At 35.3% G+C, this 12589-nt stretch overlaps 1 protein-coding gene, 1 long non-coding RNA gene and 1 other non-coding gene across 16 annotated transcripts in view; all 3 read left to right on the forward strand.

Annotated features, from left to right (window-relative positions):
• The window catches only part of OSBPL8 (oxysterol binding protein like 8), a 156420-nt gene that overhangs the window by 104747 nt on the left and 39084 nt on the right, over window positions 1–12589 (forward strand). For all 14 annotated transcript variants that reach the window (XM_058741952.1, XM_058741951.1, XM_058741953.1 and 11 more), the window contains 3 exons: window positions 2238–2308; window positions 8827–8904; window positions 10661–10762. In XM_058741952.1, the coding sequence (XP_058597935.1) occupies window positions 2238–2308; window positions 8827–8904; window positions 10661–10762 (251 nt within the window). The remainder of the gene's footprint in view (window positions 1–2237; window positions 2309–8826; window positions 8905–10660; window positions 10763–12589) is intronic.
• Window positions 2315–4567, forward strand: LOC131519191 (uncharacterized). The gene is made up of 2 exons (XR_009265520.1): window positions 2315–2967; window positions 3281–4567. It is a non-coding gene; the product is annotated as an uncharacterized LOC131519191 (long non-coding RNA).
• LOC131484191 (small nucleolar RNA SNORA41) lies at window positions 3273–3403 on the forward strand. The gene has a single exon (XR_009248093.1). It is a non-coding gene; the product is annotated as a small nucleolar RNA SNORA41 (small nucleolar RNA).

Here is a 12589-nt window from a genome sequence, read left to right on the forward strand (position 1 = left end):
GCTTGGAGCCTGGAGCCTGTTTCAGATTCTGTCTCTCTCTCTCTCTGTTCCTCCCCGCTCGCACTCTGTCTCTCTCTCAAAAATAAATAAATATTAAAAATAAAATAAAGGAGTAATTTTAAAGTATTTTGAATACCCACACATGGTGGAAAATAAAAGCCTAAGAAGTATTTTGGCAGAGCCCTTTTTGTTTCTAATAAATATGCTTTTATTTTACACGTCCTTAGGAAACCAGCTTTATACAGACTGAAGTGTCTAGAGTGACACTTTGTGCTTTGCTTATTTTGGAATTACCCTTGAAAACTTAGTGTACAATCTGGCAATATTTCCTTTTTAAGGCTTTTGAACATTTTTGTATGTTCCTTGCACATTATGCTGATTATCTACTTGTATTTATCCTTAGTTGAAACTCCCAAGTATTTGACCAGACTTGGCATCTTGCTTTATCCCTCTATAATTTTAAGTAACTTGGGAGTCATCAGGGCCAGCTTCTAAAATAATGATTGGCAAGTTTGAGGTATAGAGAATCTTTTAAAGTGGTATATTCATTTACTGGGTTTGGCAGGTAATATACAACAAAGGTTTATGATTGTCCTTTTTTAACATTAGAAACTTTCTGTGAGACTTATTTGCATGTCAAAGTCTATTCAGATTTATAACTTTCACTTTTGTTTTAATTTACTATTACGCTTTTAAAATAATGTGTGAAAGTAGAATGGTTTCTACTTCAAAATGGGTGTTAATCTAATAAATGGATTGGGCTAGATTCAGCTGAAACCCAAGATCTCAGTAGAGAAATTGAAGTGAAAGTATGTTCTTGTGAGAATAAATGATGTCATTTTTTTATATTTACAATATATACTTTTAGAAAATTTTGTTCTTTTCTACATACATGTAGAAAATCTTTGAAGTAACTTATGTGGGTTTGTTAGTATCAAGGATTACATATTAACAAAATGTTATTATTCTGAGTAAATATATAACTTCAGTTTGCTTTATACTCAAGTCTAAAATTTTGGTTAAGTTATTTAAAATTTCATGTTGCATTTATGAAAGTTCTTTTCCCCCTAGTATTGGGTTTGAGTGATCCTTCTCCTTACCATAGTTGGGAGGACAGGGGGAGATTCCTTCTTCATATTACAGAAAATAATTCAACCAAATCTCTGGATTAGGAAATTGGAGTGGATTTGTTTTTAGCTAATATAAACCAAATGCAGAATAAATGGTATCACTGGTATGTTAGAACTGATTTCTAAATGCTTCAGGCAGTGGTGCTGATGATTTTTTAAGTGCTGCTTTATGAATAATTATATATCTATATATTTATTTAATACAGGCTTTTATTGGACTTAGAACAAATAATTATAGGGAAGAGTTAATAATACTTTCCCTCAAAAGTAGAAAGAACATTATTAAAATGAGTACTCCTTTTACTTGACACAAAAATTTCAGTATTAACATTTCTCTCATTGTATTATAATAACATTAATTTGTTAATTGCCTTGGCACAGTGTTACATTAATGTGTTACATGAGTGCAGGGATCTGTGCATGTTCATCCCAGTGCATTGGTGTATTTTAGATTTATCTTTTTACAATTTGTGCAGCATTAGTGCCAACGATCATCTTAAGAGTCAATATTAACTGAATGTGTACTATGTGGAAAATGCTATGCTAAGTGTTTTTTTCTTTCTTTCTTTTTTTTTTTTTAAATGCTAAGTGTTTTCTAATGGATCCTCATGTAATTCTCACAGTAAGCACATTGTTAGATTTTTTTAAGTCTGTCCCTCAACCTAGATTTATTTCCCTAGTCTCTCAAACCCAGTTCTGGAGTTGTTTCCAATTTGGCAAGAGGTGTGAAAAGTATGTTGAGTTGTTTCTGTCAGTTAGGATTCTTCATTAGAAAACAGCTCACTAGAATAAAAGCTCCACGAGGCCTGAATTTATGCAAAGTGTTCTGAGATCACAGAAAAGAGGTCTTGAGCTTGATGTTGATGGATTCAGGAAAAGACTTCATTGCCTTTGTAAGCCTTAATTTATTTTAAAGAGTTACTAAGCTACATATGATCCCTTAGAAATCTTTTAAACTATAATAGTTTAATGCTATGTTTGGTCTAGGCTTTTTATACCAGTGTTCATAAAATATGTATATTTGAAATTGGATGACTTATATGCCTCTACTTTCTAATGCCTACATGCTATATAGTAATATTGAAATGATGACAATGTGTTTTAAAGGTTTTGACAGAGGAAAGGAAGACATTTCTCAAAATAAAGATGAATCTTCACTTTCTATGTCAAAGAGCAAGGTAAGCATGTGCTGTCCCCAAATACATTATTATGGCATTTTTCTAATATTTAAGATGAGGAACTAACACTAAAATCCTATCCAATTTTTATGACATGTTTTTATGTTGGTTTATCTAAACCATGATCCACTGGGGTTGATGTGGCTGCTGTTGGTTACTTGGGAATACAGTCTGTTGGTAACCAGTGTGTTCTCTCCAGAGTTCTGTTGTTTCTGGTATGTCTATTATAGTAACAGACCGAAGTCTGAGGGTTCCATTCAGATAAATTCTCAGGATTTGTGTGTGGTTTTGTTTTGTTTTAATTCTTAAGTGTTTTGAGTTTATCTGAATGACTATCAAAATACATACATTTTACCAAAGGCTGAAGATCCCCTGCAGTAGACTGCAGTTGAAAGATCTCTTCTTAGATAGAATAAGATAAAGTTTCCTAAATTAGTGATTCTCAAACTGGGATACTTGTGCATATTCTTACTGTTGAGAATTTGTTCTTTAAAGGGTAGATATTCAAATTTGAGAAACATTGTGTAACACATTGGTTTTTCTTTCTTAATTCACTAGGTTTGCTATAATTTGTTAAGGAATTTGACTTCTGACTATTATTTCTGGTCAGGTTTAATAACAGAAGCAGCTTTTGTTTGTGGAATCAAACTTCAGTGACTGTAAGAAAACCTATTTCTTAAACTAGTAAATTCTCTGCTATTCTCAGCACTGGATTTTGGTTTTAAGGGGCGCCTGGGTGGCTCAGTTGGTTAGGCGGCCGACTTCGGCTCAGGTCATGATCTCACGGTCCGTGAGTTCGAGCCCCGCGTCGGTCTCTGTGCTGACAGCTCAGAGCCTGGAGCCTGTTTCAGATTCTGTGTCTCCCTCTCTTTGACCCTTCCCTGTTCATGCTCTGTCTCTCCCTGTCTCAAAAATAAATAAAACGTTAAAAAAAAAAAAAAAAAAAACAACAACCTTATTTTTCTTCCACAGCTACTGGTCTGCAGCTGTTCTTATGTAGCAGTTGTGGCATACCTCTGTGGGAGAGAAACTGTTCCATGATTAAACACCTCTTTCTTAGCAAAATTGAAGTGGGCATATGTGTGACAAACAGAAGATGAAAAAAACCCTACATTTTTGTTTCCATTCATGGGAATGATTGGGAGGAGTCCATGATATGTATATATAATTTTACATAAATTTTATCCACACTTTTCAAGTATTCATTACATAAATATCATATGTGTAAAAGTACTCGGGATGAAAGTTTAATAGTAATTCATATATATATAAAACATATGAATGAGAAATCCCTTGATCATTTTATATGAGATGTGTTATTAAAGAAAATTAAAGAGGAAATAATTTATCTTGGGTCTTCAGTGCTAGAAATACAATGAAATTTATAGAACTGTAAAGACCTATTTTCAGGCAGTTAATGCCAGAATTGGTGAATATGTAGTAGAGCAGTATTCCTATTCAGAAGCCTAAATACTTAAATACTTACATATCACAGTCACCCATATGAAGTCTCTAAATTGGGAGGTGGGCAGCAGAAAGCAGGGAGCCTGAAAAGAAAGTTTACATACCTTACTGGAGCAGGGTGCATTAATGAAAAAAGCACAGGCTTTAGAAATGCACTTTGAGAACAACAGCACTGATCATATATGACTCTTTAAATTCGAATTAACTAAAATTAACTGAAATTAGAAATTTAGTTCCTCAGTTACACTAGCCACATCTCAAGTGCTCAGTAGCCACATATGGCATTTCTGTCATTCAGAAAGTTCTGTTGGACAGAACTGTTTTAGAATAAAAAGTGTGAGTTTGAATCTTACATACATTACCTATATAGATACTAATTACAGTGATATTAATAGCTATTTTGTATTAAGAGCTTACTGTGTGTCCTCTTAACTCTCATAACGATACTTGAGATTACGGGTATTATCGGTCCCATTTTATAAGTGAACAGACTGAAACTTAGAGAAATTAAGTAACTCTCAAAAGAGTCAAAGTGGCTTTAGTTTTCTTGCCTGTGCAAGGCAAATAAGATCCACACCCCAGACTGTGATACCGCAAGTGCCTGGCAGAGTACCTGACTAATAGTAGGTATTTGAGAATTCATTTTCTTTCTTTGAATAAGAATTACAGTGAGGGGCACCTGGCTGGCTCAGTAGGTAGAGTGTGCAACTCTCGATCTTGTGGTTGTGAGTTCAAGCCTCACTTTGGACATAGAGCTTACTTGAAAAGAAAAAAAAAAAAACAAAAAAAGAATTACAGTGAATGACTGGGGATTCTTAATGTGATAACTAGTGTAAGTAAGATTATACTCATCCTGTTATTTTCCAAGCTGGAACCTATTGATTCCATCTTTAGGTTTAATACTTGTTAATTCTGTTAGCTGAAGAGATGCATAATTGCTAGTTTGTCCTTAAATATTTTAACCCATAACCTATTCTCTTGTTTTTCACAACAATCTTAAAATTTATACATTTGTCACTAAACTACATTCACATGGAATTCTGAACATTTTAGTCTTAAAGTTTTGTTATTCCTTCTTTAATCAGTGTGCATAACTGACTTTGTCTCTCTCTCTCAAAAATAAACATTAAAATTTTTTTTTTTTTTTTTTAATTTATGAGTTATGCTAACAGCTCAGAGCCTGGAGCCTGCTTTGGATTCTGGGTCTCCCTCTCTGCCCCTCCCCCACTTGCACTTTGTCTCTCTCTCTCTTTCAAAAATAAATAAACATTTAAAAAATTTTAAAAAATCAGTATGCATAACTGAGCCCATCATAATTTTAACTGTATACTTTCCTGAACTTGATACAAAAAGTAATAATACTGCCATTTTGATCATAAGATTTGGGATTAAGTTATTTCTTAAAATACATGATTAAGACCAGTGAGCACAATGGAATATACCCTTTTTTTGGAATACACCCTTTTTTTTTAAAAAAAAATTTTTTTTTCAACATTTTTTATTTATTTTTGGGACAGAGAGAGACAGAGCATGAACGGGGGAGGGGCAGAGAGAGAGGGAGACACAGAATCGGAAACAGGCTCCAGGCTCCGAGCCATCAGCCCAGAGCCCGACGCGGGGCTCGAACTCACGGACCGCGAGATCGTGACCTGGCTGAAGTCGGACGCTTAACCGACTGCGCCACCCAGGCGCCCCTGGAATACACCCTTTTTTACCCCCGAATTTTTTTTACACCCCCCCCATTTAAAAAAATACGGTTTCTATTTCTCATGCATTCTGTAAATGAGTGTGAATTGGCAAAGTCAGTTAATGAAGTCATCCCATCTTCCTGTTAGCATTTTTATTTTAATGTTTGTTTACTTTTGAGAGAGAGACCGAATGCGAGTGAGGGAGGGGCAGAGAGAGAGGGAGACACAGAATCTGAAACAGGCTCAAGACTCTGAGCTGTCAGCACAGGGCCCGATGTGGGGCTTGAACTCATGAACCATGAGGTCATGACCTGAGCCAAAGTTGGATGCTTAACCAACTGAGCCACCCAGGTGCCACCCTGTTAGCATTTTTAAAAGAATTTTTACTTTAAAAGTTTGTTTTTAGTTTATTTATTTTGAGAGTGGGGAGTGGGGAGGGGCAGAGAGAGAGGAAGGAAAAGAGAAAGAATCCCAAGCAGGCTCTGCATTGTCAGCATGAAGCCAGAGGTGGGACTTCAACTAAAGAATCCTGAGATCATAATCTGACCTGAAGTCAGGTGCTTAACTGACAGAGCCACCCAGGCGCCCCTAAAAGAAATGTTGTCCATCTCAACAGGAGGAATTACCAGCAAGGGTACTGTGTCTAGTGGGATAAAAGGAATCCTGTTACAAGGATAGTGGGTTTTTGAGCCAAGATCTATTTATTGACTTGATTTTCCCCTCAGCCGTACATCTGCCTATCTATAGATACTCTGAATCATCTATCACTTGCTATAAAAAATATATTTACTTGGACATTTAAAAGGACTTTCCATGGGGCGCCTGGGTGGCGCAGTCGGTTAAGCGTCCAACTTCAGCCAGGTCACGATCTCGCGGTCCGTGAGTTCGAGCCCCGCGTCAGGCTCTGGGCCGATGGCTCGGAGCCTGGAGCCTGCTTCCGATTCTGTGTCTCCCTCTCTCTCTGCCCCTCCCCCGTTCATGCTCTGTCTCTCTCTGTCCCAAAAATAAATAAAAAACGTTGAAAAAAAAATTTTTTAAAGGACTTTCCAAATCAGAATATCTGATACAGTCATAGTAACTTATTGTCATCATCATCCCTTATATATGTAGTATTTTTTAGTTTTCAAAGCAAGTTGAAAGTATTCTCATATAATGTTCATTTAAAGGTCAAATTTTTGACAGCATTTGCAATCTAGGAGATAGTCACAAACCTGAAACACAGTACATACAACTACGCTATACACATCATATACACTACCTCATTTAATCATCAAAGGAATCATTAATTCCTGTTGTTCGTGAAGATAAATCTTAAATTTGAGTCTGGCTGAGAGTCTGTGTGAATAGTTTTAAAAGGTGAGAAATCATTAAAAAGGTGGCCAAGAGCCTGAGACTGGGAATTAGGTAGACCAGGGAACAAATCCCAGCTCATCTACTTACTGCCCCTATGACTTTGGGAAGTTATTTTTAGTTGGTTAGTCTTGGTTTCCTTATTAGCAAAGGGGAGATACTACTACTATCTCATAGGGTTGCTGTGAGGATGAAGTATTTAGAATAGTTTTTGGTAAAGAATAAGTAGCCATGAATTTTCATTAGCATTTATTCTTCATTTACTAGTATCTAAGAAGTACATTATAATACACATTTTCCTATTAAGCTGTGGGAAATAGAAATCATCCTGTTCTTCTGACAGTACCTTTGCCATCCTTGGGTTCTCAGCGGCAAGAAGAAGACAGAGACCTGTTTGGCTTGAGGAATTTTGTAAAATTGTTTTGATATCATAATCTGCGCCATTCTCAGAGTAAATTGTATGGTGTTTCAAGTCTAGTCCTGAAAGGAGTGACTTCAACAAAAATTTAATTGGGTTAACCCCCACCTCCAGTAGTTTGTAGTTCTCTTCTGTCTAGTTCAGCCAGTTATTATTACCACCACTGTAATAACCCATATTTTATACCTAGTAGCAGAGGCATTTTCAGGAGAGGTAAAAGAAGTGAGTTGCAAATGCTAGTTTAATTTTCGTTTTATTAATTCATCAGGTATTTGGTGAGCCCTTTCTTTTCCCCAGGTGTTACCTGGGTATCATTGGTAAAAAAATATGGTCCCTGCCTTCATGGTTTTTAAAATTGAGTGAGGGAGTTTATACCCAAAGTTTTTTTTTTTTTGTTTTTTTTTTTTTTATCCGTGAGCACACCTAGTGATATGCACATTGGCAATTCAGCATTTGAAAGCCACCATTTGGCTCAAGCCCCCCATACTTTCTTGGCACTAGGAGTCACGCTTAGAACTTTAAGCACCTGTGTCTAACAATAGATAAAACCATAGATAAAAATGAAAATCATAGAACACAAGGCACTAAACATGTTTAATTGTATTGTTCCAAGATTTACAGAAGCAGTTTTCATGTTTATGCCCTTTTATTCTGGTTAAAGAATGTGGTTTCCTTAAAAGAGTGTTGGATTAAGAGACCTAGATTCTGATCCCTGTATATTTATTATTTATTGTTAGTTTAGAAGATCATGATTTGTAAAATGGAGATAAAACCACTTGTTAAGTCTATTTTTCAAGGTTCTTGTGAAGATCAAATGAAAACAAATATAAACAAAGTCTGGAAACAAGTTTAAGACCATAATCCTCAAGGGGCACTGGATAGGTAGGAAGAAATAGACGTTAGGAATATTGGTTTTTAAACACTACAAATGAGATAGTGTTTTAATACTAATTTCAGAAGATCTATATATTTCTTTCCATTGGAGAAGTAGCAATAAGGCAGTACGTGCAGTAACTTGCTAGAATACAAGTGGTTTGGTTTTTTGATTTGGAATATTTTAAGTGTTAAAAAATTAACATTCCTTTGGATACTTTTGTTTTAAGAATAAATAATTGCGTATGTTTCCTAGAAATAGTCTAGAAAATAGAATGCAAAAATTTACAAATGATCTTATTTAATCTTATAATGTTTAATTTATTGACTAGGTTTTTTTTAAGTCTACTTTTTTTAATAATCTCCACACCCATTGTGGGTCTGAGACTCAAGACCCCAAGATCAAGAGTTGCATCCTTTTCTGACTGAGCCAGCCAGGCGCCCCTGATTAGCATTTATTTTAGTACTTTTGTGGGTTTAACACGGATTAGTTTTTAACACAAATGCTTTATAGGGAAAATTGACATTTGAAAATTTGTATTTGGCTGTATATGCTGTATATAATTTGTGTATAATGTATATAATTTGTATAGGCTGTATCACAGTGATAAATGGGAAGAATGTCACAAACATAGCTTTAACATTAATTTTTATATGCTGTATGTATAGAATAAGTGAAGGTTTTAATTATTATTTCTCTTTTGTTCATTTCCCTGTGATTTCAGTCTGAATCTAAACTTTATAATGGCTCGGAGAAGGATAGTTCAGCTTCAAGCAAGCTCACAAAAAAAGAATCTCTCAAGGTTAGTTTCCACAGCTATTTCATAAATAACATTATGCTTTGCCTGTGCTTTTGAAAGTAGGATAACAGAAAGAGATGTATCTTCTAAAGAAAGAAAAATAATGTCAGACAGGCACACATAAAAACTGTTACTATTTGTGTGGCACACTGGAGTCAACTGAAAAGGCTACTTGATGACCATCCAGTGCCACTTCAGGCCTCACCTTGCCGTCCAGAGGCTGAGGACTGGTGTATCTGCACAATTGTACCTGAGTTAGGCATATCACTGTGTTGTAGAACACATGATGGGAAGCTGTGATGCTTTTTGACATTCAAGTTTACTAAAAGTCATGGGCTGAATTTGGCCCACAGATATTTTGTTTGACCCACACAATGGTTTAAAAATTTGCAGTAACAATTACAAGTTCAGATTTCCAGCCCCTGTCTAAGAAATACTCCCTTTGGACTGTCTTCCAGAATGACCACAGATCCTTGACCTTAAGAAATAACATGCTTTCCAGTCCACTCTAAGTCCCTGCATGGTCTATTTTACCCCCCTTTTTTTTCTCATATCTGATCCTATATGCATTTGTATTTGCAATCCCATATTAAATCTGTTAATTCAGATATGAATATTAATAAGGACCAAAGTCTGAAGTATTTTGGTTGTATAATTATTAAAACTTCCTTACTATTAAGTGCAACTAGGAAGGTTTTATAGCTAAGAGAAGTTCATCACTGGGAGTTTTTCACTACTCTTCTCTCATCTGTGTAATAACAACAGAGCAATAATGAGACTATGTTAATCCACTCCTGCCTTCCTAGACTATCTCACAGGTGACTTCTGAAAGTAAAACTTCAGTATTTTGATTGAATAAATACCACTTTGTGGTTTCTTAATTATCTCTTACATCATAGTACAAAGAACGAACAAAATTGCCAGTTGCAAATAATCATAGCATTGTTTGTAAAATGAAAAACTGGTAACAGAGTGGATTTCCATCAGTGAGAGAACTTATTAAGAAAAATTATAGAAGCAGTATAGCATGGTGGTTAAGACCATGTCTTTTAGAGCCAGTCTGCCTTTGTCTGAGTTGTGCCTGCATGACTTACTAGCTGTGTGATCCTGGGCAAGTTACTCTCTGTGCCTCAGTTTTCTCATCTGTAAAATAAAGATAATAATTGGCCTACTGCCAAGGTTATTTCAAAGATTAAATGAGGTAGTACATGTAAAGTGCTAATTAGCACAGTAATTGGTGCACAGAATATGCCCAGTAAATATTAGCTTTTACTGAGATAGGCATGGAAATGCTCCAAAAAATATTGAATAGAAGAACCTTTTTTAAAAATGTGTTTAAAAAAACAGAACCACAAAAGCTGTATATTTTTTAGGTTGTATACATAGAAAAGCCTGAAAGGATAGTGTTTTCTGGAAGTTTTAACAGTGGTCAGTTCTGAGGATTGGAATAGGATATAATAAAGACAGCTTTAGTTTTATTTGTGTTGTTTGAAATTCTGACCATGAGATTGGATTCATGTAGTATTGTGTGACTAAAAGTAAAATTCTTCAAAAACATACAGAGCTAGTGATCAGAAAAACAAGATTCTAAACTCTAAAAATTCCTACCAGCTCTTTAAAAGTTCTTTTATCCTAAGAAGCTAGAATTCCAAAAGAGGTTTAGAATTGTATACTCTACATTCTATAGACCTAAAAATTTTGGAAAGAAATTGCCCATTTCTAGTGAATTTTTAATTTTTCTATTATTTCTGTAAAATAGGTGCAAAAGAAAAATTACCGAGAAGAAAAGAAAAGAGCCACAAAGGAGTTACTCAGTACAATCACAGATCCTTCTGTTATTGTTATGGCTGATTGGTTGAAGGTCAGTTTGTATTGAAGCTTGAATTCAAATTGCTGGATGTTTACCTACAGGAATAGGAAAGCCCAAAGAGCACCTAAAGCCTACAAGACAAAAACAACTCCTGGGATGATTGTTTTTCACTGGCAAACTATTAATTGTATCCCAGAGGTTCTCTGTTCTAGTCATAATGGGGAGAAGGAAACTTAATATTGTCTGTCTTGACAATAACATTGAAAATGGATAGCAGTTCTTTTTAAAGGGCTTTTTGATTTGTGTGACATTTATATAATCTAATTTTGCTGTTTAAATTATCATTAGTATTTTTATAGGTGTGGCATGCATTATTGAGAAGATATGAAACAAAGTTAATATAAAAATTGTTATTTGGAAAGGATTAATTTTCGGAAAAACATGCATATTGTTGTTTCCATACCTTGTTTTGGCCTCTGGTTATTTCCACTTACTTTTATTTACTTTTTTATCATCCCACTCTTTCTTTCTCATTCTTCTTTGGTAGGAATCTTTCAGACTAAATGCAAAGTGTAAGAATGATCTTGTGAAACTCTGTCTCCCAGGCAATTTTAGTATCTGGCATTAATCTACAAGTCACCCCAGCCCTGAAAGCTTTCTATTCTCCCAAAACATTGGTCCAGCCTCCAACGTATAATCCTTATGAGATCTTTTGTCAAAGTTCTCTTACTAAAATGGGAACCCAGTGATAGTTTCCTTGTTAGTTCAGGTAGTGCTGGGATCTTCTTCAGTGTTGTGCTAAAGACACATTCTGACTTATATTGATTCTACTTAGAAATCTTTATGCTGTATATCTCATGTGGGTTTTTCAGAGCTAAGCTTCCTCTTCTGACATAGGATTTCTGCAGCTAACCCCTGAAAAGTGTCCCTAACACATCCCCTGGCTGACTTTCTAAATCATAACCTTCATTCTGATCATTTTCCATCCATGTTACACTGTCACATGTCCCAAATACAAAATGTTATCTCAGGGTAACTCTTCCATTTGCTTCTCTTATCTCTCTGTTTCTTTTACATAAACATGTACTTTTCTCAAAGATTTTCTCTCTTCTTCATTCCTGACTCCAAACTCCCCATTTCTAACTGTTTCTTGTTTAGAGTTATTGTGGTATGCCTATTTCAGGGGTTAGGGAGCCCTATATTTATTTCATAATTCAGGTAAGTGCTTTGAGAGAGCAGATGTTTTATAGTAAATAAAAGTGAGGATAATCCTAGTTTTTATTCTAAGTAGATTAGCATTATTTTCAGTATTGTGAATTCAGTGATTTGCATGGAAACATTTTTAACAGATGACAGAAATAGACATTGATAGGAAAAACCAGTTATAGACCTATTGACATAGCCTTAAACCCTGGGACGAGGAACATTTTGAGACTAGAGAGAGATTCATGTAACTGTGTTTTAAAATTTTTCCAAGAACTTAAATGGCACATTTTATGTAATTACTAAGAACAGAGTAACTTAAAAAAGGTAATTTTAGGGGCTCGAAGGAGGTTCTTCCCTCTTCCTACCACTCAGTGAATATTTAGGGAATGCCTGGTGTGCATGCTGGCAGTGACTTCAGTACTGTCGATGTAGGGGGTAAAGGGGGAAAGAATCTTAAAAGATGGAATAATCTTATACTCCCACAAATAAAATTACAGTGTACGGTAAGAAGAAGAGAATCTTGGGACTAGGAAAAGTATATTTTAATGGCCCCTGAGCTGGCGTGGAGGGTTAGGAAAAGCATTCTATTCTACTTGGCACATTATTTTGAAACTGTTGACCTAGCCTCTAGGTAGACTTTAAGCTCTTCAGAAGCAGGAGCCATGCTTTTTG

The sequence above is a fragment of the Neofelis nebulosa genome, chromosome 8 (genome assembly GCF_028018385.1).
Source record: "Neofelis nebulosa isolate mNeoNeb1 chromosome 8, mNeoNeb1.pri, whole genome shotgun sequence".
In the NCBI taxonomy this organism is placed as follows: domain Eukaryota; kingdom Metazoa; phylum Chordata; class Mammalia; order Carnivora; family Felidae; genus Neofelis; species Neofelis nebulosa.